The sequence below is a fragment of the Protobothrops mucrosquamatus genome, unplaced genomic scaffold (assembly GCF_001527695.2).
Source record: "Protobothrops mucrosquamatus isolate PMUCROS unplaced genomic scaffold, P.Mucros_1.0 scaffold939, whole genome shotgun sequence".
NCBI classification, from domain to species: Eukaryota; Metazoa; Chordata; class Lepidosauria; order Squamata; family Viperidae; genus Protobothrops; species Protobothrops mucrosquamatus.
Window position 1 is genome coordinate 89,500 of NW_015387188.1, and position 25,059 is coordinate 114,558.

At 36.3% G+C, this 25,059-nt stretch overlaps 1 protein-coding gene across 1 annotated transcript in view; it reads right to left on the reverse strand.

Moving 5' to 3' along the window:
• The window catches only part of CAMK1G (calcium/calmodulin dependent protein kinase IG), a 28,301-nt gene that overhangs the window by 1,605 nt on the left and 1,637 nt on the right, over positions 1-25,059 (reverse strand). The window contains exons 2-10 of the mRNA XM_015819500.1: positions 16,622-16,750; positions 14,996-15,070; positions 11,633-11,771; positions 10,799-10,922; positions 8,580-8,655; positions 6,354-6,466; positions 5,690-5,768; positions 2,290-2,377; positions 322-734 (exon numbers count right to left, since the gene is read on the reverse strand). Coding sequence (XP_015674986.1) covers positions 322-734; positions 2,290-2,377; positions 5,690-5,768; positions 6,354-6,466; positions 8,580-8,655; positions 10,799-10,922; positions 11,633-11,771; positions 14,996-15,070; positions 16,622-16,750 — 1,236 coding nt within the window. The remainder of the gene's footprint in view (positions 1-321; positions 735-2,289; positions 2,378-5,689; positions 5,769-6,353; positions 6,467-8,579; positions 8,656-10,798; positions 10,923-11,632; positions 11,772-14,995; positions 15,071-16,621; positions 16,751-25,059) is intronic.

Here is a 25,059-nt window from a genome sequence, read left to right on the forward strand (position 1 = left end):
TCTATCTATCTATCTATCTATCTATCTATCTATCTATCTATCTATCTATCTATCTATCTATCATCTATCTATTTCATATTTCTGAACCATCCATATTCCTCAATTTTTGCTTTTCATCTCCTCCTTTCCTGTGACAAGATACCACATTACTTACACCAACTTTTTCAAATGTTTGCCAAATGTTCAAATACACTGACACCCCCAATTAATATAATATCTAGATAGTGTAGCCAACAACTAGAAATAGCAGATTGGGAAAGCTACTGAAATCTCTACCTGGTAATCAGAAATTTTAGTCTGGTCATCCCAAAGGACACTTACTGTGTCTTGGCATCCCTTTTTATGAGTACTGCTTCTGAGCAAAAAGTTGTTTTCACTTTCTCACGTGTCCCACATTCTGGAGTACTGCTAGCTGAAGTTCTGCTTGGATGGCTCTGGCTGTCTATTGCAGTTACAGAAGTCATATGAACTGATGTGGTCCCCAGGTTATCTAAATATTTGCTTTCTGTCTTCTTGGCATGCAAGCCAGCAAGATCTGAAGTATTCTGATAGGATAATACAGGGATCAAATTCTTGGTGTCTTGACTTGATTGTTCCTTGTAAGTAACAGATGATGTCTTAGGCCTTGATGTAATTTGTACTTGTACTTGGCTTTTGACATTGTCCTCTGCATGATGACCATTCATGTGTAGTTTCTTCATATGATGGACCACAGCTGCAGCATTGAAGGCTTGCTAGTAAAGGAGAAGATGATCAGCTTTAAGAGAATTATATAACTGTAGTTCTTTAAAAAAAATCAGACTGAAGAATACTGAGTATGTTCATAAGCTGATGCTGAAAATTTACTTAGGGAGATATTGGAAGCAGGCCTCAAATTCTTATGATCTCACTAGTATTCCATGCACCATAGATAAAAAGTAAGGAGGAAACTTAGCTGATGCTATATTTATCTGAATATGGTATGAACAGCTTGAGAACCATGTACAATCAAACAAAGGTAGACAAATCATGGAACACAAACTATAAGCAGCTCTATACTTTTTTCTGTCTGACCATTTAGAGAGTTTTGAAATTTGACCAATGTATGGTAATTCAGATCTATATTTTATTGTTGTTACACCTCTTGTGGAAGAGTGTCTGGACAGGAATTTGGAATCTACTCTGACATGGCACAGCTAAAATCAGATTTTTCACTATTCTCAAGAGGAAAAAATGAGCTTAAAAATGTTCTATGGAATCTGTTGATGTCATCATGACATCACAATGCTCCCTGAGGCCCATGGCAGTTGAAATAAATGTTTAAAAACTTGCAAGCTCAGTTACAAAATATTTGTCTGCCCCTGCAACAAAAATTTACCAAAGAACTTGGAATACATACAGTGCAATTCTATGTAAAATTGTCTGAAAGCAAACGATCCTATGTTCAATAGAGCTTGCTTCCTAGTAAGTGATCTAAAACTTATTTATATCTATCATCTTTATCAATCATCTGTATGAAGCTATCCAAATCCAAAAGACTCTGGGTAACTCACAATATGTTAAAGAAATAATATGTAATAAGAACCCCCATCCCTAAAAAAAGAAAAAACTAAAAAAGGAGAAAAGAAACAAGCATCCACGGGTCCTCCATCCACCCATTTCTGCAGTCTGAATTTTGTAATGAAGATATCATAATTTTTTCAAGGGAAATGGGTCTTTTGAAATTGATGGCAGCCCTTTGTATTTACTACCTTTTATATAAAAGGTAAAGGTTTCCTTTGTCCAGTCATGTCTGACTCTAGGAGGGTAAGTGTTCATATTTGTTTCTTGGCTGAAGGACCCCAGCATTGTCTGATGACATTTTCTATGGTCATATGGCCAGCAAGGCTATATGGCAAAGGTGCACAGAATGCTGTTATCTTCCCACCAAAATGATACCCATTACCTATTTGCATGTTTTAATACTGCAAGGTGGGTAAGACCTGGGGCAAGGAACTGGACCTCACTCCATTGCTAGGTGCTTAGGTCTTGAACCCAGGGCTGTCAGCTTTAACTTTTAGCCCCCTTATATAACCCTTCAGATAACCCTTTATATAACAAGTTGCCAAATATTTCTGTATTTCTGCATTTGCTGATGAAATTCATTTTATACTTTGTACCATATGACTCACCCAAAAATGTATGAAACCCTTAGCTACCTGGGTAGTATTATTTTATGGGACTTTTGGACTGAGAAGTTCTAATGGGAATTTTATCTCCATGCTCCTGGTAGAAGACCACCAGAGCATAAAACAACATCAAGTTACTTACCTTCCATTTGCTTTTTGCAAAATTCTTTTGGATCTGTACACTGACAGATGGATATATGTCACAGTGGAGGGCTGTGTTTCCATCAATCCTGCAAATTAAGTAAGAGGAGAACAGGCCTGTAGACAGATGGTGTTTTTGACTGATACATTTTGCATTCTTGTAACTTCTAGCTGATGTCTTTCTGTGTATGAGTGGTTTGGGTTTGTCTCAACAAGGTACTGCAAAGGGAACATAGTTTTAACTGCACTGCAGAGACAACTGGGTTGATAAGGTGATTAATATCACCTTGAAGTCTTCCCCTGCAGTTCCAGGAATCAGCAGAGATTTTCGCATGCATTATTGGGAGGTAGGGAAAGCTCAAAAGTAAGGCAAAGCAAAATAAGTATTTTGCTGTTAGAGTAGACCAGAGGGTCTTCAAACTTGGCCCTTTTATGACTTGTGGACTTCAACTCCCAGAATTCCTCAGCCAGGCATGCTGGCTGAAGAATTCTGGGAGATGAAGCCCACAAGTCATAAAAGGGCCAAGTTTGAAGATCCTTGGAGTAGACTGTTCTACTTTGTAAAACTGCAACATTCAAAGCATTACTAAAGTGGCCACCCCTCTGAAGCTTTGCACAGTTCCAAGGACAGTTACTATGCCAGATGCAAGTTTATTTTCAAAGTTTTTGCTTTTTGAAGAAAACTTACTTATATGTATTATATGGTTATTGCCTATGTTATTTAATATTAAACCTAATGGATCTCCTTCTCAGCTTTGTGTAGAATGTTCTTTTTCTGTGACTACCCTTTGGTGACTCAGAACATACCAAAGCCCATTTTTCTTTCTACTTTCTATTTCACTTATCTTTTCAGTCATGAGTGAAGTCTGTCATATTATTCATCTTGCTAAGACTGAAAAGATCTATCATAACATCCAGAAGTTCTATTTACTATCTAATAAAATATACAGTAATTAATTGAATTATTATGGCTGTCCAGAATGAGTAGGGAATCATCACTTAGTGCTATGTCATCGCTTACATGTAATTTTAGTAAAGGCATATAACAGAATAACAGAGTTGTAAGGGACCTTGGACGTCTTCTAGTTCAACCCTTGCTCAATCAGGAGACCTTATACCATTTCAACAAATGGCTGTCCAATCTCTTCTTAAAAATCCTCAGTAATGGAGCAGCCACCATTCTGCTTCTGGAGGCAAGCCGTTCTATTGGTTAATTGTTCTTATAGTCAGGAAATTTCTTCTTAGTTTTAGGTTGATTTTGTCCTTGATAAGTTTCCATCCATTGCTTCTTGTCCTGTCTTTAGGTGCTTTGGAGAATAGCTTGACCCCCTCTTCTTTATGGCAGACCTTAAGATATTAGAACACTGCTATCATGTCATCCCTAGTTCTTCTTTTCATTGGACTAAACATATCCAACTCCTGCAACCATTCTTCATATGTTTTAACCTCCAGCCCCCTAATTTTCTAGAGTCTCAACATATTTTTTATATTGTGGCAACCAAAACTGGATGCAATATTCCAAGTACAATCTTATTAAGGCATTATAAAGTGGTATTAACACTTCACATGATCTTGATTCTATCCCTCTGTTAATGCAGCCTAGGACTGCATTGGAGTTTTAGGTGGCTGTAGCACACTGCTGGTTCATATTTAAGTGATTGTCCACTAGGATTCCTAGATCCTCTTGCAGTTACTGCTGTTTAACCAGGTACCACCTACTCTATACCTGTGCATTTCATTTTTCTTGCCTAAGTGTAAAACCTTACTTTTGTCACCATTGAATTTCATTTTGTTAGCTAGAATCCAATGTTCAAGTTTGTCAAGATCCTTTTGCATCTTGAGTCTGTCTTCTGGAGTGTTGGCTATTTCTGCCAGCTTGTGTCATTTGCAAATTTGATGAGTTCCCCTTCTATCCCTCATCTAAATCATTTATGAAGATTTTGAAAAATACTGGGGCAAAGACAAAACCTTGGGATACCTCACTGCATACTTCCCTCCATGTAAATGTTATTCCATTGAGGATTACATGTTGAGTGAAGTTTGTCAGCCCATTATCAATCCATCTAGTAGTGATACTATCTATCCCACTTTTTTCTAACTTACCAAGAAGTAGGTTGTGATCTACTTTGTCAAATGCCTTACTAAAATCCAAGTTTACTATGTCTATGGCATTTTGCTGGTCCACTAATTTAGTTACTTTGTCAAAGGATGCAATATAATTTGTTTGGCATGATCTGTTTTTGACAAACCCATGTTGGCTTCTGGTTATGACTTTGCTTGCTTCTAGGTATTCACAGATCTATTGCTTGATTATCTTTTTCAGGATCTTCCCAGGTATAGATGTCAGGCTGATTGGTCCATTTCCCCCCTTTTTGAAGATGGGAATCATATTAGCTCTTTTCCAGTCCTCTGGTAGTTCTCCATTGCTTCAGGATTTTTTAAAGAGATGGTTCAATGGTTCTGAGATCACTTCTGCCACCTCCTTCAGAACTCTGGGGTGTAAATCCATCTGGTCTTGGTGATTTGAACCTGTCTAGGATGAATAGACGTTGTCTTACGATTTTCTAGCCTAATTTAATTTGAATTCCTAGTCTGTCTTTTATGGTTCTGCTTTTGGTAGGTTGGGTTATTTTTTCATTTTGTGTGAAGACAGTTGTAAAGAATCAATTAAGTAACTCTGCTTTCTCCCTGCTGCCTGTCCCTTTTTTGCCATCTTCTCCCATTAGTGGACTGATTGTTTCTTTAACTTTTTCTTGTTTTTTACATGTTGAAAAAACTTTTAATTGTTTTTTCTATTTGTTGCAAGTCTTAGTTAATTCTGAGCTTTAGCTTTGTTCTTTTTGCCTTTCAGTTTATCAGAGAGTTCTTTATGCTGGTTTCTTCTTGGATTTCTTATTTTTCTTTTTCTGTGGTATTGTGCTGGACTGGGCTTTTATAATCACATTTTCAGAGTTTCCCAAGTTTCTTGAGTTGTTTTCCCCTTTAATATTTTCATCCATGGAATCCTTCCCAAGCTCTCTCTAAGTTTGTTGAAATCAGCGCTTTTGAAATCAAAGACCCCTAAAGTCTAAGGCAGGGGTGTCAAACTCGCCATGTCATGTGACATGTTGCAGTGTATCACAATTTTTTTTCTCATTGCCAGAGCTGGGGTGGGTGCAGCTTCTGTGTGACACATCCGGCCCACAGGCTGGCAATTTGACACCCCTGATCTAAGGTATATAATAGCTTCCTGTCCACATTGTCCTCCATACTAGTTAATCCAAACAAAAATATTAGAGAAGTCAATTATATTTTATGATCCACTGCTAATTCCATGTGAATACAATTATAAAATTTCTTACTATATCACAGAATTGCACTTTTTTTTAAAAAAAAAAATGCAATAATATTATTCATCTCACCAGGGATGCCTGAGGGCTTTCTCACAGGTAAATCTCTTATTTGGATCCTTCTCGAGTAAATGAGAAATGAAATCTTTGGCTGTTTAAAAGGAATGAAAAGAGAAGGAAACAGAGAAAGAGGCTTTAGCACAAAAGCCAGAAGCCAAAATCAATCTGCCAGAACATTAGGTTTGAGTAATAGGGATCAAACTGATGACATGCACCTCTAGCCAATATAAAAAAATGACAATGAGTTCCAAAACAGGTGTACATTATTAGAATCTTCTTTACCAAACTGTTTCCTCTAAAAAGAAGGCATGCTTATGATTCATTGTATCAATTCATTTGCAATTATTCAAGCATTAGAAACAAGGAGGCATCTAATAATCAACATGATTAATTGTGCTTCAGGTTCTGAAAGAACATCTGCACCTTCAAATGCTTCAATGGGATATAGCTTCACAGAACATCTTGCACATGCTTGCAACAGCTTTTGTCCCCCGCTCAGACATGTGCATACACATCTATCAAAAACATGGCAGAGCAGTTTCCCCAAACCAGTGAACACATACTTTTAAAAAAAAGCTCTTGACTACTGAATAGTTGCCTAATTAGGTACTCATCTGTGTAGGAATTCATAAATGAAAGACAATTCTAGCAGAGATTTTCCCAGGCTTAAAAATACCTGATTCAGAGATATCATCCCAAAATGGAGAGTCAAATTCGAAGTATCCTTCTTTGATTTTCTCAAACAATTTGGACTCTGTTTCTTCATAGAAAGGAGGGTATCCACATAGGCTAAATTAAATTGGAAAAGAGAGAGAAAAAGACAAAAGACATTTATTATTCCTTTCCTGTGTAAATTCAAAAAGATTGAATTTTTGAGTGTAAATTCAAAATTGTGTAAATTCAAAAGACTGAAGACCTCCAAGGTTCTTTCCAGCTCTACTCTGATTGATTGATTGATTGATCATTTGATAGATATCTAATATAGGGCAATTGTGAACTATACATAGCCCATTGTAGCTCTAGTCCAAAATTATAAAAGAGGATGAAAGGTTCCAGGAGATCATATTGGATGCCAATTGCCAGTGAAACAGGCAAGTTGCTACCCAAACATAATTATGATCCAGAGAAGAGAGAAGATTGGCTTTTGAATAACATGTATAAAGATGGCACCTTAGTATAAAGCCAAATTCAGTGTTCATCATAAATTAGAGTAAATCCTTGGAACAGATATCTTCAAACTAATGCCTTCAAGCTTTAATGGGTTATTCTCATCTAGGCGGAATTGATGGGAGTTTTAGTCAATGATGAGGTGAAAACTCTCAGCCAGGGAAAGCTGACATCCTTGTGAAAGAAAAAGAAAGAAAGATAGAAAGAAAGAAAGAAAGAGAAAGAAAGAAAGAAAGAAAGAAAGAAAGAAAGAAAGAAAAAAGAAAGAAAGAAAGAAAGAAAGAAAGAACGAACCCCAGCCAGTGTTCTTGAACTTTCCTTCCAGGCCCTTTCTGTTCAAATTTCATGTTGGTGCAGCTGCTATAATCAGTTAACTTGATTAGTTCATCAAATTAACAAAGTTTATTGCAGGCATCGGTGCATATTCCTGATGCATTGCCTATGACAGTTTCTTAGATTGCATAATTCTCTTACAAGGTTATTTGAGTTCTGTCACTATCCAGACATAAACAAAACAAAGAAATAAATAGGCCAAGGATAGATTAGTCTGTTTGTGTTTCTCCCCCACCCCCATCCATCTATAAATATTTATAATATATTGGATTATAAATGGAAGAGTGAGTTTGGTCTAGTGGTTAAGGTATCAGGCTAAAAACCAGGAAACCCTGAGTTCTAATCCAGCCTTAGGCATGAAAGCCAGCTTGGGTGAATTTGGGCCAGCCACTCTCTCTCAGCCCCATAATGTCAGGCTCGGCAATCAAGCTAGTCATTCAATTCCAGTTGTAACTAATGGATCAACACTTGGTTGATCCAGAAAAAAAAGCAGACTCTACACGTGTGGAAAAAAGCTAGGAAGGAAAAAATGAATTATAAATAAACAGGTTCATCTAGTTAATAGTGAAGGAGGAACTTATAATAGAAATTTTTCATAGAAGGAAACCTTCCAAAATTCCTATATTTGAAACCAGTTTTTAAAAAATCATCATAGGGTGCATCAACCAGAAAAATTATGACAAATAGGAACCACAACAACACAGTATTAACCAAAGACCTGAACATGTACAGTAGATAGGTCTTCAGTTTGTACTGAAAATTTTCAGGGCTAAACACTGAACCTGGGGAAGTGGGGATAGGATGCAGAATTCCATTGTTGTAATATATATGCCAAGAATACCTTCTCTCAGGTTGTAGTATCAACACTAAATTAATTCCAAGACATCACATAAGGCAGAAGATGCTCTAATAGCAATCTAGCTTCTAAACATTATCAAAAATTATGGTAGATTCTGACTTGGTATAGAAACAACCACCACTGTAGTAACCACCATTTTACAGCAGGTACAGATTTAAAGATAGACCTAATAAGACTAGCCTGTAATAATTCATCTTTGAGGTTACCAGCACATGGATTGCTCTGCCTGGACAATTCCCCATCCAGAAATGGCCAAAACTGGTGAGTCAACTGCAGGTAGAAAAGGTGTCTCTCTCTTCCTATCACCCCTAAGAGACCATAAACTTTATAAAACTTGATACAAAAATATGCAACCAAGCATATTAAAATACAGTGAAGAATTATCATTGTTTTCTTTTGGCTCTTAATAGGCCACTACTGGTTAATGCTTTCTACTTTTTATCTGGGTTTAGCATGCTGTTAATATATCTTTTCTATGGACTACATAAAACGTTTGAAGAACATTAGCAAGTTTGCTGTAATTCAGTTCACAGATTATCTTACAGGATGTAGGTAATAACTCCAATTGACCAGCAATCCACAGCTTTACTGTATGGCTTTTGTTCTAATACTTCTGGAGCTGCAGTGAACAAACAACAAAACCCAAATTACCGGTAATATGACCAACTGATCTTTGAAAAATTAACCAACCCTATATTAGCTCAAGAATTCTTTCAGTGTAGCAGGGCACAAAACAAAGAAAAATAGCATGCTTGACATAAGCAATGACACAAGTTATTTATTCTGGAAGGCTGAGGAGGATAATATAGGATACACACATATATATCACAGATTAGCTGTGGAATGTAGGGCAATGTGATATTTGTTCAAGTTGTAATATATTGACATAGCCTTACACAGTATATATTTGTACCTCTTATAAATCCTGAGAAGGTTTTATATTAATCAATACTCCATAGCATAGTTTCGATTCTGTGAATAAAGACTGCAATTTATGCATATTTATATAAAGCAGAATTTAATCAATGGGTTTCAATAGATCTTTCAAATATTGTCTAAACATATGGAGTGAGTGGTTTTCAGATCACTTATGTTTAGGTTCTAAGTATTAGTTACTATGCTTGCAACAGACCTTACATCTACAATTGTATATGAAGAAGGAATATAAGTATTTCTTTCATAATCTGTCCCAATCACTTAGAGAATTCCATGTTCATATACAGTTGCATACAATGGGATTCTGGCAAAGGAGAGGACTTGAGGTAGCCCACAAGTGCACCAAAGAGCTGCTCCGACAAGGAGACTGCAAAGGAACAGCCTCTAGTGCATTTAGAGTTCTAGGAGATGAGGAAATAGTAATCTTGCTCAAACCACATTCAGCGCCTTTAAAAGGACACTGGGATTACACATTTTTTTTTCTAATCACTTTCAGAAATTGCTCGTTAACTGCTTTTCACTATTAGAGACTTAATTTTCTAATAAAAGTTTTTTTTACAGCATCAGATAAGTTTCCTTCAAACCTTAGCAAAAGGTGCACTTAAATACACATTTGAGTATTTTATTTTTTTCTCTGGAATAAATAACAGAACTTTGATTTTAGAAACAAACTAAAGGTCCAGATAAATTTGAAGTAAGGTTTTGGAATTAATTATAAAGAAACCTTCCCATGGAAAAAAAAATATTTTGTCCTGAATTCTTAAAAAAATATAAGTAGATGCATTACATTTAAAAGATGCTACGGAATAGGAACAAGCGTTACCCTGATATGATTAAAACTGATTTAAAAATGGATTTAAAAATGACATGGGAAAAGACTTTTTATTAAAAGAAAAACTGGCTGATGTCTTAATAATTAAAAAGGATATACAAATAAATTCTAGAGCATTATTTAAAGGGATTAAAGATCAAGGCTGTTCAAAGAAAAAGGAAGAAACAGAAAGTTGATTTATTTAAACAAAGTTAAAATAGGTCTTGTTATTTCTCATAACCTCTAATGGGCCTTTGCTAACATCAGGAATGAAATGATAAGACTTGATACATTTATTTATAAATAAGAGATGAAATATGGGAAGAAAAGATCATTTGTTGTATTATTTAAAAAGATGATAAATTAATAAAATTGTTCATACTTATGATGAAGAGGGGAATCCCTTCTGAATATATTTCTTTTCTTTTTCCTTACTATATTCTTACTTTTTTCTTTCTTTTCTATTTTTCATTCCTTCTTAATAATAATAATAATAATAATAATAATAATAATAATAATAATAATAATAATAATAATAATAATAATAATAATAATAATAATAATAATAATAAAGTTGGAAGGGACCCTGGAGGTCATCTAGTCCAACCTCCTGCTCAGGCAGGAAACCCTATACCATTTCGGACAAATGGCTGTCCAATTTCTTCTTAAAAACTTCCAGTGTTGGAGCATTCACTGCTTCTGGAGGCAGGTTGTTCCACTGGTTAATTGTTCTAACTGTCAGGAAGTTTCTCCTTAGTTCTAGGTTGCTTCTCTCCTTGATTAGTTTCCATCCGTTGCTCCTTGTCCTGCCTTCAAGCGCCTTGGAAAATAGCTTGACTCCCTCTTCTTTGTGGCAGCCTCTGAGATATTGGAACACTTTTTTTTTCTTTTCTGCACTTTCTATTTTTCTTTTTATTCTTTTATTTTTTAGTTGGTTTTAGTTCACAACAAATTGTTGTGAATTATAATTTTTAATAAACTATAATTTAAAGATTATTTTCATTTTCTTATTTACCAACATATCCTGGAGTTCCACATGCTGTAGACATGATGCCATTCTGTTCCATCTTAGACAAACCAAAATCTGTTATCATAATTTTGGAGTCCTCTTCTGGAGTTAGATAGAGCAAATTTTCAGGCTATGGTAAGGAGGTAAAAATTAATTATCTGACATTCAGTATCTGAATATAGGTAGTCCTTGACTTATAACCATTATTTTAGTGACTATTCAAAGTTACAATGGCACTGAAAAAAAGTGATTTATGGCCATTTCCCATACTTAGGACAGTTGCACTCATGGGATCAAAATTTGGGTGCTTAATACCTGACATCTATTTATGAAGGTTGCAGTGTTCCAGGATCACGTGATCACATTTTGCAACCTTCTGACAAGCAAAGTCAATGGGGACTCCAGATTCACTTAACAGTAGTGATTCATTTAATAATTGTGGCAGGAAAGGTTGTAAAATGGGGAAAAACTCACTTAACAATGTCTTGCTTAGCAATGGCAATGTTGGAGTCAATTGCCATAAATTGAGGATTACTTGCAATCTTCTTTGGCAGATAAGATTGCTGTAATGAATCTAGACATACCAAGACCAGAGTATGCAATTTTAATTTGTTGTGCATATAGTTGGTCTAAAGTTGGGGAATAGAAAGTGCAATAAATGTATTTTTTTTTGAAAAGAATAATATAAGACACAGTATTCTAAGGCCAATATTCTTCCCAACTCTGCGTATTAGGAGGCAGGTGTAATTTTTAAAAAATCACTGCAAATTCATGGATACTTGCATGACTTATAAGTAAAAATACACCGATAATTAAATATAGATCATTAAAGAAAAATACCTTTAGATCTCGATGGACTATCCCATTTTCATGAAGATAATGCACTGCTCCCAGGACTTGCTGAATTACAATACTAGCATCCTTTTCAGTGTAAACACCTCGTTCTAAAATACGGTCAAATAATTCTCCTCCAGACACTCTGTGCAAGAAAATTCAGTTTGTATTACATGCTGATGTAGAGAGAATCTTATTGGTTTAACTTCTCTCTATTCCATATTCTGTGATAATCAGTGGTGGGATTCTGCCCAGGCCCAGAATGGACTTCTGGAAGCAGCGTCCCCACAGAGAACTGGTTGTTCACATATTTGAATCCTACCACTGGTGTTTATATATCGCAGTGATGGCGAATCTTTTAGAGACCGAGTGCCCAAACTGCAACCCCAAACCCACTTAGGCATCGTTGGGTGCTGGGTGGGTGTGGCCCATTGGGTGGGTGTGACCCATTGGGTGGGCATGGCTGCGGTGGTAATGCCAGACTGGGTGGGACTAAAAAGTTCAATCAATCAATTCCAACTTTGCAAGATCTTTTTTTTCCTGCGAGAAGTTGAAATTGACTGATTAATTGAACCGTGGGGGTTTTTTGCACATGGCGGCGGAGGCCTAAAGCGAAAAGGTTTTATAAAACCCAGCTGAAGGCCGAGGACTGGGGTGATGGCACGCGTGCCCACAGAGAGGGCTCTGAGTGCCGCCTCTGGCACCCGTGCCATGGGTTCGCCACCACTGATATATCGTGTCATGCCAAATAGGTTTATTTACTGGTAACACTGGGAAGTTTTTTACCTCTTACTTGCTTTGTTTGTAATATGAATTATAAACCCAGACAAATAATCTGTTGAAGTAGAACCTGTTGCTGGGCCATTTCTAATTCTCAGGTCGGAAAAAATATTGCTGTAAAGCTTCAGTGCAAGCAATAATGCCCAATTTACATATGAAATCATAGCACAAATAAACACATTTAATTTTAATTCTCAATTTCACTACTAAGCAATTTAAGGCCTCAGCTAGAAATAAACTGCAAGTGCTGCCCTTTGGGTCTGTATCACACTTGGATCTGCAAAGAAAAATGGATTGCTTACAATACAGGACAAGACAGATTAAACACAGTTAAGCCTTAGACCAGGCAATGCTTGTGCCTGTCTCCAAATGATTAGGTTCTGTTTTCATTAAATCTGGCATATAAAGAAATTCCTTCTTGCCTGATGTAATTTACTAGCATATAATTAGCAGGAAATATCTTCATTTCATGAATTTTCTTCCAATTCAGTCTGGTTTTTTCTGACAAGCAAGCCTATTTTCCGTTTTAAATGCTCAGCATACAAAAGTTAGATATTTTCTCATTAATTCTTTCCTCTTTTGAATGTGAGTGAAATGAGGCATGCTACTTTTGTTTAGGATCCATCTGTCTGCTGTGTAGAAATCCTCCCACTCACGGATGTTATGTTGCATAATTCTTAATATTCACTATTGGCCATCCCTTTTTACAAATTAGATACCATGTTCTTCTCGTTTCTCTTCTAAATCTTGATGGGGCTTGTAGGAGGTTGGCTGTAGCTGGGAATGAAACTGGAAGTAAGATCCAGCTGCAATGGGAGGAAAGAGGCAGAGAGGGATACACACACACTCTCTCTCTCTCTCACTCTCCCTGGGCACAAACACACACAAAAAATTGAGGTACTTCAAGCAGCTGTCTGGTTCAAAATTCAAAACTCCCTATACTAGGGAGTGCCATGTGGGCAGAGTCTGGGAACAGCATCCCCAGACAAGATGGTCTGTTGTCATCTGGGTGAAGTCTTACCCTGGCTGGGTCCTCTGGCCAGGTTAGTCTCAGATTCCTGGCTGGCTTGCCAAATTGTTAGAAGTATTTCAGCTTCCAATCCAAGCCAGGATTGTGCAAGAACAAATCAGAATAAAATCCAGACATGCCTCTCTCTCTCTCTCTCTCTCTCTCTCTCTCTCTCTCTCTCTCTCTCTCTCTCACACACACACACACACACACACACACACACACACACACACACACACACCATAAAAGATTCCCAGTTTCTGCACCTTTGAGGGCTTATTTGAGAGCATAAGCCCTCAAAGGTGCAGAAACTGGGAATCTTTTATGGTGCGTGTGTGTATGAGAGAGAGGGGGGAGGGGGGGGAGAGAAAGAATGTGCCCTCTGTAATATTTAATTTGGTGGACATTCAGCTCATACTTTGCTGAACATGTAGATCTGTTCCCCTTTGATGTGTGCCTATGTATTGGCTTTGGTACCACCTCTGTGTACCCAGGGTAACTCTGTACCATGAAGGTTTTTGTTCGTGTGCTATTATTTGCTCAGGTTAATTAGTTTAGCCTGGTCATTAATTATCAGAGAAAGAAATAGATTTGCAACATGGTTTTCTAATTTTGGTTATTTGTGGGTCATAAAAATGATCATAAATAGGGTCAGGGAGAATGTAATTTTGATATAAAAATACTTTTCATACTGTTATTAACAATCACATTTTTAATTTATTTTTTACAACAACTAAACACACTATTATAGACATAAAGAATAAGCTGCTTTCATGGCTTTATTTGCATATTTGAGGCAATGCATTTTTAGAACCACTCCAACCAGGAAATTATTATTTCTTTACCACAAGGCTAGATGGGTTAGATTGCAACTAGACTGCAAAAAGCTTGAATATATTATAAAATTCCAAGATTTCACTTGATGAATTAATTTTGGAGGAACAATTTGAACTATTTGGGTGGAAGAGGTAGAGGGGGAGAGAATATTCAACTGCTTGAGCTTTTCTTGTGCTTTAAAGTCAAGGGCAGGAAGAACAAACAGTAAATATATAATAATAAATTGAATTAATAAACAATAAATAGAATAAAGCCATTAAAAAGAATCTCAAGAAAGAAAAAGAGAAAGCAGAACCCATCTTAGAACTTTTTCTGTTAGACTATGATAAACCCTAAGAAATCAAGTGCAAAATTAATCAGATCAACAATATAAAATGCTCTAATTCATTAGAAACCTTTTATTTAAATTGTTATAATAGTATTTTACATTTTTGTGGCTTTATCTGACACACTTAATATGATACTTAAGTACTATACACTTACAACACAGAGGGACTGTGTTGATAGCACAATAAAGACTGTTAGATTAGGTTATATCTCTATGGCTGCCATTCTTCGTTTAAGCATAAAAACAGAGATGTTTACAATGCTCCCATAAAAAACAAAAACATTCCCACAATTTTATCCGGACTGTTTAATGCCACTTTCTGCAACCTAGTGTGACCCAGATGTTTTCAGCTGACTCTTGACTGGGAGAATTGTGCAACATTTGCTTCTTACATAATGTATGTGTTGATACTTACAGCTGCATTACCAGATAATAGTGAGTTGTGCTTTCATAAATGTCCTCAAGTGTTACTATGTTGTTATGCTTTATTCTGCAACCAAAAACAGAATGCAATATGGATCTGACAGAATAACAGATCATTAAAAAGCAAGCTAACATTCATCCTTCCTTTGTGCCAGATGTTTTTCATTCAGATTGAACTTTGGTGCTTTAATTTAAGGAACAAACACATATTTCAGCTTCTAATAACAAGAGATTCATTTCCCCCACTACTGTTTGCCATACATTCATGGAAAGAAAAAAAGAAGAACATTACAAAACATATTTTCTCTTGTTTAGAAATTTTATGCTTTCTTATTCTGAAGGCGGCAAGATGTAAGATTTTTTACTAGTATAGTTTTGTTAAAATGTTTTATTCTAAAAATAAATTCTCACATTTTCTTTCTTCTGGATTCATAATAACGTAAATATACTTAAAGGATCAGATTGAAGATCTATCAAAATCACGATTTCCAACTATAAAATTAAAATTCATAAAATGAACCCTATCCTTGATGTTTTTGTCTTTCCCATTAGATTTGGCAGAGTGGACAAACTCTGAGTCTCATCAGTGAAGTAGTATCACCAAGTGGTTCTAGAGCATATACTTTCTCTGTCATGGGCCTGTTTGGGGAATAGTCTCCTCACTAAAATACAGATAGCCTTAACCTTGGTCTTTCAAAAAATTATGAAGATCTGCCTGTTCCCCAGGCATTGGAATTGGGATGTTGATAGAGTATGGATGTGGTTTGCTTGATGAGCTAATAGTGTGAATTTAGGCCACCATCCAGTGTTTTTTTAATGGATCTGTATTGTTGATGTCTATAGCCAGAAAATAGGCTCCTCAAGGCTATAATCATGAATCATGAAAACCTGAGTCCTCGATTAAGGACATTAATTGTGACTGGAAACTCTATCACTGAGAGATGCATGACCATGACAACTTGTGATGACCACGACAACTTGTGATGGCATTTTTATGGCATTAAGTGAAGACATTGGTCATTAAACAAGGACTTCATGTGGCTTCCAGATTGACCTTTGCTAGTTGGAAGCTGGCAGGGAAAGTCACAAATGGTGATCACGTGACTATGGGATGCTAAAGGGTCAGAAATGCAAGCTGGTCAATGAACATCTGAATTTTGGCCACATGGCCACAGGGATGCTGCAATGGTAAGTGCGAGAACTGGTTGCACGTTCCACTTGTTCAACACTATTGTAACTTCAAAAGGTTGCTGAATGAGTGGTTGCTAAGTGAGGACTATCTATAGTAAAAGAGAGGAGTATTTTGTGGTTTTTTTAAGCTAAATTGGAAAACAGCTTCTGGTACAATACTCCTCTGAGTGCACAGTTTATTTACGGTTCATGTCCAATAGCCCTCATTTGGTAGCTGGTCCACACATCTTAAAGTTGATGAGATTGAGATGCACTGTTTTAGTGGATTTTAAGCAGAAAAAGAGTATTGATGTTTCATCTGAGAAGCCTTCTGCCAGATGAGACAGTCTTTAGTCTTCCAGTTGATTGAAAATAAGCAACTTATAGCCTTCTTAAAGAAGTTTGAAAGAAACATTGAACTCTGTCATGCATTCCCAACTATACTTACTTCTTCAGCACAACTATTTCATTATCCAGATTGCTATCCTGGGTGACTGGTGACTTTTTAATGCACTTCAAAGCAAAAAGCTTGCCAGTGGTTCTGTGCTTCACCAGGAAAACTTCTGAAAAGGCCCCTCTGTAAGGAAAACAAAAATGAAAGCCTGGGCATTGTATTGCATTGTGCTGACTTAATTGTTAAGATATAAAACACTGCCACATAAAATAGCCTGCAAGGAAGATAGTAATACATTAACACGGCTTTCAGAAACAGATGGCACTACTAATTAGATCCAGGGATTTGGCTGCAAATTCAAGGGTATTAATTGGATAAATCTCCTGTGAGATTTGCGTTCTATTTATTGTGCAATGGCCATGTAGAGAGGAAACCATAGCATAGAAATAAGTTAGGTATATGAGCTAAAATTTATAATAGATCATAGAATAACTGGGTTCAAAGGAACCCAGTGGTGGTCTTATAGTCCAACCCCCTGCTCAAGCAGGCAACACTATATTATTTTGGACAAATGGTTGTCCAATCTCTTCTTCTCTCCATTAAAAACCTCTAGCATGCATAAATTCTGCAGACAAGCTGTCTCACTGAATAATTGTTGTCACTGTCAGAAAATTTCTCCTTAATTCTAGATTGGATCTCCCTTTAATAATCTTCCACGAGTTACTTCTTGATCTGTCCTCAGGTGCTTTGGGGAAGAAGAAGAAGAACTCCTTCTCTGTGACAGCCCCTCAAATATTGGAAGAGTGCTATCATGTCACTCCTGGTCCTTCTCCTTGTTAGACTAGACATATGTTAGCTCCCACAATTGTTCATTGTATGTTTAGTGTCTAGACTCCCTATCATCTTTGTTGCCCTTCCCCATAGCCTTTCTGGAGTCTCAACATCTTACTGGATACAGTATTGCAAGTGTGGCCTCACTAGTGTAGTACAAAGCAGTACTAACACTTGATGTGATCTTCATACTATCCCTCTGTTGATGCATCCTAGGACTGCAATGGCTTTTTTTGGCAACTACAGCACACTGCTGGCTCATACATAAGTGGTTGTCCACTCTACCATACCATGCCATGCCATGCCATGCCATGCCATGCCATGCCATGCCATTACTATTACTATATACTCTACTCTACTCTACTCTACTCTACTCTACTCTACTCTACTCTACTCTACTCTACCCTACCCTACCCTACCCTACCGTATCATATCATATCATATCATATCATATCATATCATATCATATCATATATAAACATATACCCTATTAAACGTGGCTTAAACACCATCATTTTCTTAGCATAGTTTGCTGGGAAATGCTGTTAAAAGCTGGAACACTTTGTTTTGCATATCATTCATTGTATAATTTTGTTCTCCTTACTTTTTACCTTTTTCTTACTATGGTAAGAAAGAAAAGGGCAAAAATTAAGATATTATTTTTAGAGTATTTATAGTTTTCATTGTATTTAGTAAAATCCAGAATTATTCATAATTAGAAAAATCCCACTCAAATTAGTAAGGTTTAAATTAAATGGGGTTTTCCTGGGGTAAAATAGGTCTGTTCTACATCTTATCAATGAACTGTAATTTGAAAGTACAATTACATCTATATTATAAACCTGTGTACAATATGAAGGGGGTACAATAGCTCAGGGTTAAAGATGCTGAGCTTGTCAGCTGGAAAGTTGACAGACTGGATTTGTGACCCGGACAATGCCGGACAATGGGGTGAGCTCAGTGGTGGGATTCAAATATGTGAACAACCGGTTCTCTGTGTGGATGCCACTTCCGGAAGTCCATTCTGGGCCTGGGCAACAAAAAATTAGCTACCGGTTCTGCCAAACTGGTGCGAACTGGGTGAAATCCCACCACTGGGTGAGCTCCTGCCACTTGCCCCAGCTCCTGCTCACCTAGCAATTTGAAAGTATGTAAATACAAGTAGATAAATAAGTATCACTTTGATGGGAAGGTAACAGTGTTCCGTGTGCCTCCAAGTACAATCATGCGGGCCACATGACCATGGAAGAGTCTTCAGACAATGCTGGCTCCCTCAGTTAAGAAAATCATAGCACTGCATCCTAGGGTCAGAGACAACTGGACAAGGGAAACCTTTACCTTTATACAGTATGACGATCAAAATCCTTGTGCTTTCTTTCATCATAGGAGTTGGCTATTGTTGGCCACTGTTTATTATGACAACATCCTAAAAAAATTTGTCTAGCCTTCCTAACAAGTCTTTTGTCAATATAGGATCTCAAAAGGAATGCTTGTTTATTTATAAATCAAATGTATAAAGCTATCCAATTTAGAAGTATAAAATTTATGTGCTTGATAGTTTAATAGTGAAGATAACTTCCCAGTTTATGCAGTAAATAGAATTGTCACCCGGTGTTTTCAGAAGCAAACAGAGAAAATAAAGAAAACATTGTGTAATATTTATTAAATATTTTATTCATTAAACTGTTTTATCAATGCCAAGTTTATATTATATTTGTAAATTGCTTTTAGGCCTTTTGGCTGTAAATAAAATTGATCCAAGAAAACATTTATGTACCATTGATGCCTATCTGAGAATTGTGTCTGTACTGTCTGTATTTGCTTTGCAAAATAATATGTAAGGGAGAAGCAAAATGAAAAATATAATATCAAGTATGAAAAATGGGTTTACAAAAGAGGCTGTTGCCATGTTCATGTCACCTTGAATGCTCTGTGACAGTTTCCCAGCCATTCTTGCAATCCTTTTCTCCCTCTTTTACCCCAGCAGCCACTTACTTGCCTGCTGGGAAGGGAAGAGAAAGAAAGGGGAAGGAAGGGAGAGATGGAGAAAAATGAAGGAAGGGAGGGAGGGAAGGATCAGGGAGATACGAACCACCATGCACCCTTCCTGGCCTCTGCTGCCCATTTCCCATTCCCACAACCCATGTCCCCCATACTTTCCCCAAGCTAAATGACATTTATTGTGCACTCCCATGCACCTTCCCAACTGTGGAGGGAGAAAGGAAGTAAGTAAAGAAGATAAGGTCAGAATGATGAGAAAGGAAGGGACAGGGTGTGAGGGAAAGAGAAAAGGAGGGAGGAAAGGAAGGAAGGAAGGAAGGAGGGAGGGAGGAAGGGAGGGAGGAACGGGGAAGAAGGAAAGAAACAAGGGAGAAACTAAGGAAAATTTCTGATGCTGCCTGTCAGCTTCTTAAGGAAATATGTCTGAAACAATGACTTAATGGGGCTGGGCTGTCTAGTATCAAGTATAGATTTAGATGTAAACATAATTTTCAGGATTAAGAAGTAGTGACTATCGTTTACAAGGTGCAACCTGTTTTATATTGTATGGTTGGTAGACTCAGAAATGACTAGACAGGGGAAACCTTTACCTTTACATTTAGTAGTTATGTCTTACCAAAATCTTTCATAAGATAATGAATAGAAAATGGCCACTTAATCTATCCATAATAGATTTTTACCCTAGGTAACCAGATCCAAATCAATATATATAATTAGCATGTTAGTATCAGGAGAACCAAACAGAAATAGATTGAAAATCAGAGAGGAAGACTAAAAATGTAGTTGGGGGGGGGGGAAGAATGAGGGAACAATCATTAGCCCACATAATGGACAGCAAATGTATGAAGAGCAATGAACAGTGGAAAATAAGATTTACTGTATTTACTTTTATTACACCTAAAACAATGAAGAAATGGTACTTGAAGATCAATTGTCCTTCATTTGAGGCAGAAAGGTCATTTGTAACTGTTTTAAGTTGTAAATCAGTGCTTTGCTTAGACTGCACTGTGCACAGAGCTCATTCAAATATAGTTGTCTGCTTTATTAGGTCACTGAAAATTTATTCTCAACATCTGAGAAGTTGAACTGCAGAGATAGTACATGGGGATTGACAACAAAGTTTAGCAATCCTGAGCAAGTTCTTTCACAAGTTTTTCAACTGGAGCAATAAACATTATAGAACATTACAAATGTATTCATGATATTCTCTAGGAGAGTGGGAAACAATAATTTCTCCAAGGCATATTTATTTTTTTAATAGCAAGCTATGTTCCATTTATAGAACTTATTCAAAGTCCTTAGAGATACTGCATACAAGCTGTAAAAACATTTATTTGGATATTATTCCATTTGTTATCCTTCTCTCTACCTCTTTTCATTTTTATTTCACCTGATTCATGTTCATATCCACTTGAAGCATAAATGTCCAGAAGTAAACTAATTTAAGTAAGTAAAAACTTAAAAAAAATGGGGCCATTGGTTCTGTTTTTTTTAATTGTAAATGCATACTTTTGAATTTCTCTCATACATTCTTTATTAACCTTATTTACACACAAGAGCCAGACTTGTATGTATGCTTGGAGTTGACTTACTGAATCAATGAGACTAAAGTTCATGAAGTTCTAAATTAAGTTCTATTGATTATACGGGAGTATTTTGTAGTTGGATTTGTGAATGTTACTGGCAATGTGTGAAAAATTGGCATTGTATAGAATGCTTAGGAAATCTATAGAATGTGGGACATTTTAAAGTAAAGTATGAAATGTCTGTGTTATTTTAATATGCTATATACTTTTCCTAGGCATTGTATATAATACCTAGGCATTATGCAGAATGACAAGAACTATTTAGGCAAAGTATGAAAAGGTCATGAAAAGGGCTAGGGTTACCCTAACCCTAACCCTTTATTGAAAAGACATATATGAAAATGAAAAAAGAAATGCAAAAAAAAAAGTACAGGACTTTCTTACTGGAAAAAACAAACAAACAAACAAGAGAAAAAGACCTGTACTGACTTACTTGTTGCAACTAGGAAGGCTAGAATGGCATTTTATACTTTGCTGCTTTGCCTTTTGGCATTGCATAGAATACCTAGGAAATGTGTGTAATATTAAGCGTTTTATTTTTTGACACCCCATTTTTGGCATTCTATAGCTTTCTAGGCATTCTATAAAATGTCTAATTTCACACATTGACAGTAACATATACCAACAACAACTTACCCAATAATTTTAGTAATATTTGTTCAGTGAGCCATAGAATGCAACACAATCAACAAAAATAATTATGTTATTTAGCATAATATTGCCAACATGTTAATATTTAGCATAATATTGCCAACATGTTAATACTATTACATTTTTTTAAGTCTCTGGTTTTTACTTTTTTTAGTTCTTTTTTCCTTTTTTAGTTCTTTTTACAGTTATACTTCTCTCTGTAAAATTCCTATTGAATTGGGGAGTCAATAAAAATTTGTAGTACCGTAGTCCCTATGTTCACAAGTGAAGATAGTAGGAAATCATCATCCCACAGATCAGATGCACTGGCATCTGTTTCATGTTTCGTTCCTAAACAGTTTATTATAATTACTGCCCACATTTAAGACCACTTGAATCAACAAGCTGGTGCAAAGGAAACAAAACCTTCTGTAGTTTTTTTTCTTCCTACATGAAATGCAAGGATACTGGCTCTGGATAACCATTCTAATCCAAAAGGCTGACTAACCATGAATGTATCACAGACTAAGAACATCTGTACTTGGAGGCATGAGTGAAGCAGAATGACATTAGAACAGGCCTGTTTTCTTAAGTGTTTGAAAGAACAAATGTTCCAATGTCCTTGATGACTCCAGATTCATTTATACTAATAAAGAAAGTCTGCCAAATGTAATAGCAGATTTGAATTGTGGGATTTTTCTGGCTTTACCATATACGAACTTGGAGGTTATTTTACTCAAAACATTGTGTGCACAATTTATTTATGTATTTATTTAATCTTCCTTTTTTTCTACCTACTCTGACATATACTCTCCCTTTCAAGCTGCAAAGGTGTTGATTTGATGGACTAATACAAGGAATTAGTAACTGGATTAAGGCAATGTTTGCCACAATAGCAGTGTCTTCCACTAAGTATAGACTAAAAATAAAACAAGCAAGTAAAACATTAATCTCTCTACACAGTAAGCCAGGCTAAAATATTGTTGGCTAATGTCCAGTGTATGATGTGAACACAGCCATAGGGATATCCATATAAATTTAAATTATAAATTAATGAACGGCTAGCCCAAAATCTTTTCTGTAACTTCAGAGTCTAATATGCAATAAGAAACTAGGTATTTCAGATTGTGTATCCAGTTTGTGATAAATGTAGCCAAATTACAGTTGTGTTGTTTCTCACTCTAATTGGAAATATAAAGGCATAATTTAGTCAAATGTCTTATAGCTGAGGAATAGGTACCACTATTTTTTATCTCTCCTACATGCAACTAATTGTGGGCAGGATTTATATACATTCAGCTAAATCTCTTTATTCAAAAATGTTGTTTCCCAGATTTAAAAAGGTCTGTTCTTGAATAAATATAAACACAATGACACCCTGTTTTGAGTAGGCTCCAATTAAGGTTTTGGAAGTAAAGCTAATATATTTTCTATTTAAGTAGATGGCATCTCTCATACTGTGTTTTGTATCTAGACTTCGAGAAATAAGAATTCTCCATTTGGTTCTCTTGAGGGGAAAATTCTCAAATGCATCTCAAATGGATGTTTTTATTGTAGTAGCAGCTCCCTATGCAGGCTGGCCAATCTGTTGATAACTCACATCTGGCCTGAATTTAGCTCCTGGGAAGTGACTTAATAAACTGAAAAAATAACTATACTACTGAAGGCTGGATCAGCCATAGTGCTATCAAAGCTGGTACCTCTTTGGAAGCTAACAGTTCCGTTCTTATCACTGTCAAAATAGAAATGGAATGGAAAGGAAAGGAGCCAAGAAATGGTAAAAATGAAAGATACACTGGGAATACATGATACAACGTGATTCCTCCATACTACCTTGCAATTCTAACAGCCAGCTCTAGAGATGGGGCTATGGTGCCTAGTGTTTCTTCTCTCTGTTCAGATCCACATATTAGAGAAGGAAACAAATTCAGATTGCATCATCTGAAAGTATGAACCAGACTAAATCTTTGACTTAGTTTTGACTATTTTAGAATGAATATAAAATATCAGACAGATCAAGTAGTTGGCATCTTTTCAAATTACAATCCCAATTGTTCTTTGATATTTATTATATTTTAGATATTTTTGGATGTATTTCAAACATCTTGGAGCTGAAGGGATTGTACATACCTCTCCTTTCCCCCATAAGAACAACCATGTGAGGTAAGTTGGCTGAGAGAAAAGGACTCTCATCCAGTCATTCAGGGAGCCTCTAATAGCTGAGAATGGACTAAGACAGGGGTCTTCAAACTTGGCAACTTTAAGACTTGTGGACTTTAACTCCCAGAATTCCTCAGCCAGCCATGGCTGGCTGAGGAATTCTGGGAGTTGAAGTCCACAAATCTTAAAGTTGCCAAGTTTGAAGATGCCTGGGCTAAGACATGAGTCTTCCTAGTGCTCTTCTAGCACCCAAATCAATATACCATGCTGCATTCTTCCAAGGAAATCCCCGACATTTCCGAAATGTGTTCTGATTAGAGCTGTAAATAACTGGAGAATTGCAGTAGAGTTGAAGCATTTTAAAAAGCATTTTGAGTCATTCTTTAGACATTTGGAGTGTTTATAAAAAGAAACTTTGGGGAAAATGTTAAGTCATACAGTGAATGGAATGCTTTTAAAAGTCCATTAAGGTCATGTGACAGTTGGTGGAAAGAGCTAATTGATAGGATGCTCAGACCCCTTGTTGGCTTCAGGGAGGAGGAAAATGACATTTATGATACAATATTGAAGTCACTTCAATGTCAAGAGAGGAATAAAGTGGATGCAAAGTGTGAAGGAGAATCTTTTGACCATTCAGCTATGTAATCACAATCAAGAGACCAACTGCAGAGCCAATGGAGTGTTTTTTAAAAAGAAAACATACAAGATGATTGTGTTGATGAGTGAGAGGAATTTTGGAAATAAAACGGTTCTGGGGGAGAAAAATTAACCTCTCAGCTACACATGCTTAAGAGTTGCCATTGTTATTCTTAAAGAAAGCATGAGAGTAAGCAACCTAATAACCATGGATACTAATGTGCTGGAAAACTATTAAAAAAGAATCAAAAGTATTATGACATTTTAAAGTTAATGCATTTATTCTTGCATCACAATATATTTCATCAGATGCCTCAGAATTATACCTTGCTTATGTAGTAATAAATATTCTCCAAAGTACCTGAAGGCAAGACAAGAAGCAATGGATGGAAACTAACCAAAGAGAAAAGCAACCTAGAACTAAGGAGAAATTTCCTGACAGAACAATTATTTATTTTATTTATTTATTTATTTGATTTGTATCCCGCCCTTCTCCTCACCGGACTCAGGGCGGCTGACAGCCTTATAAAACAACATTACAACAAATATCAATATTAAAACCAGATTAAAAGAAAATATTTGTAAAGGCCTAGTCGTTAAAATTACCCTTAAAAACCCCACTAAAATTCCCTAGGCCAATCCCGCTTG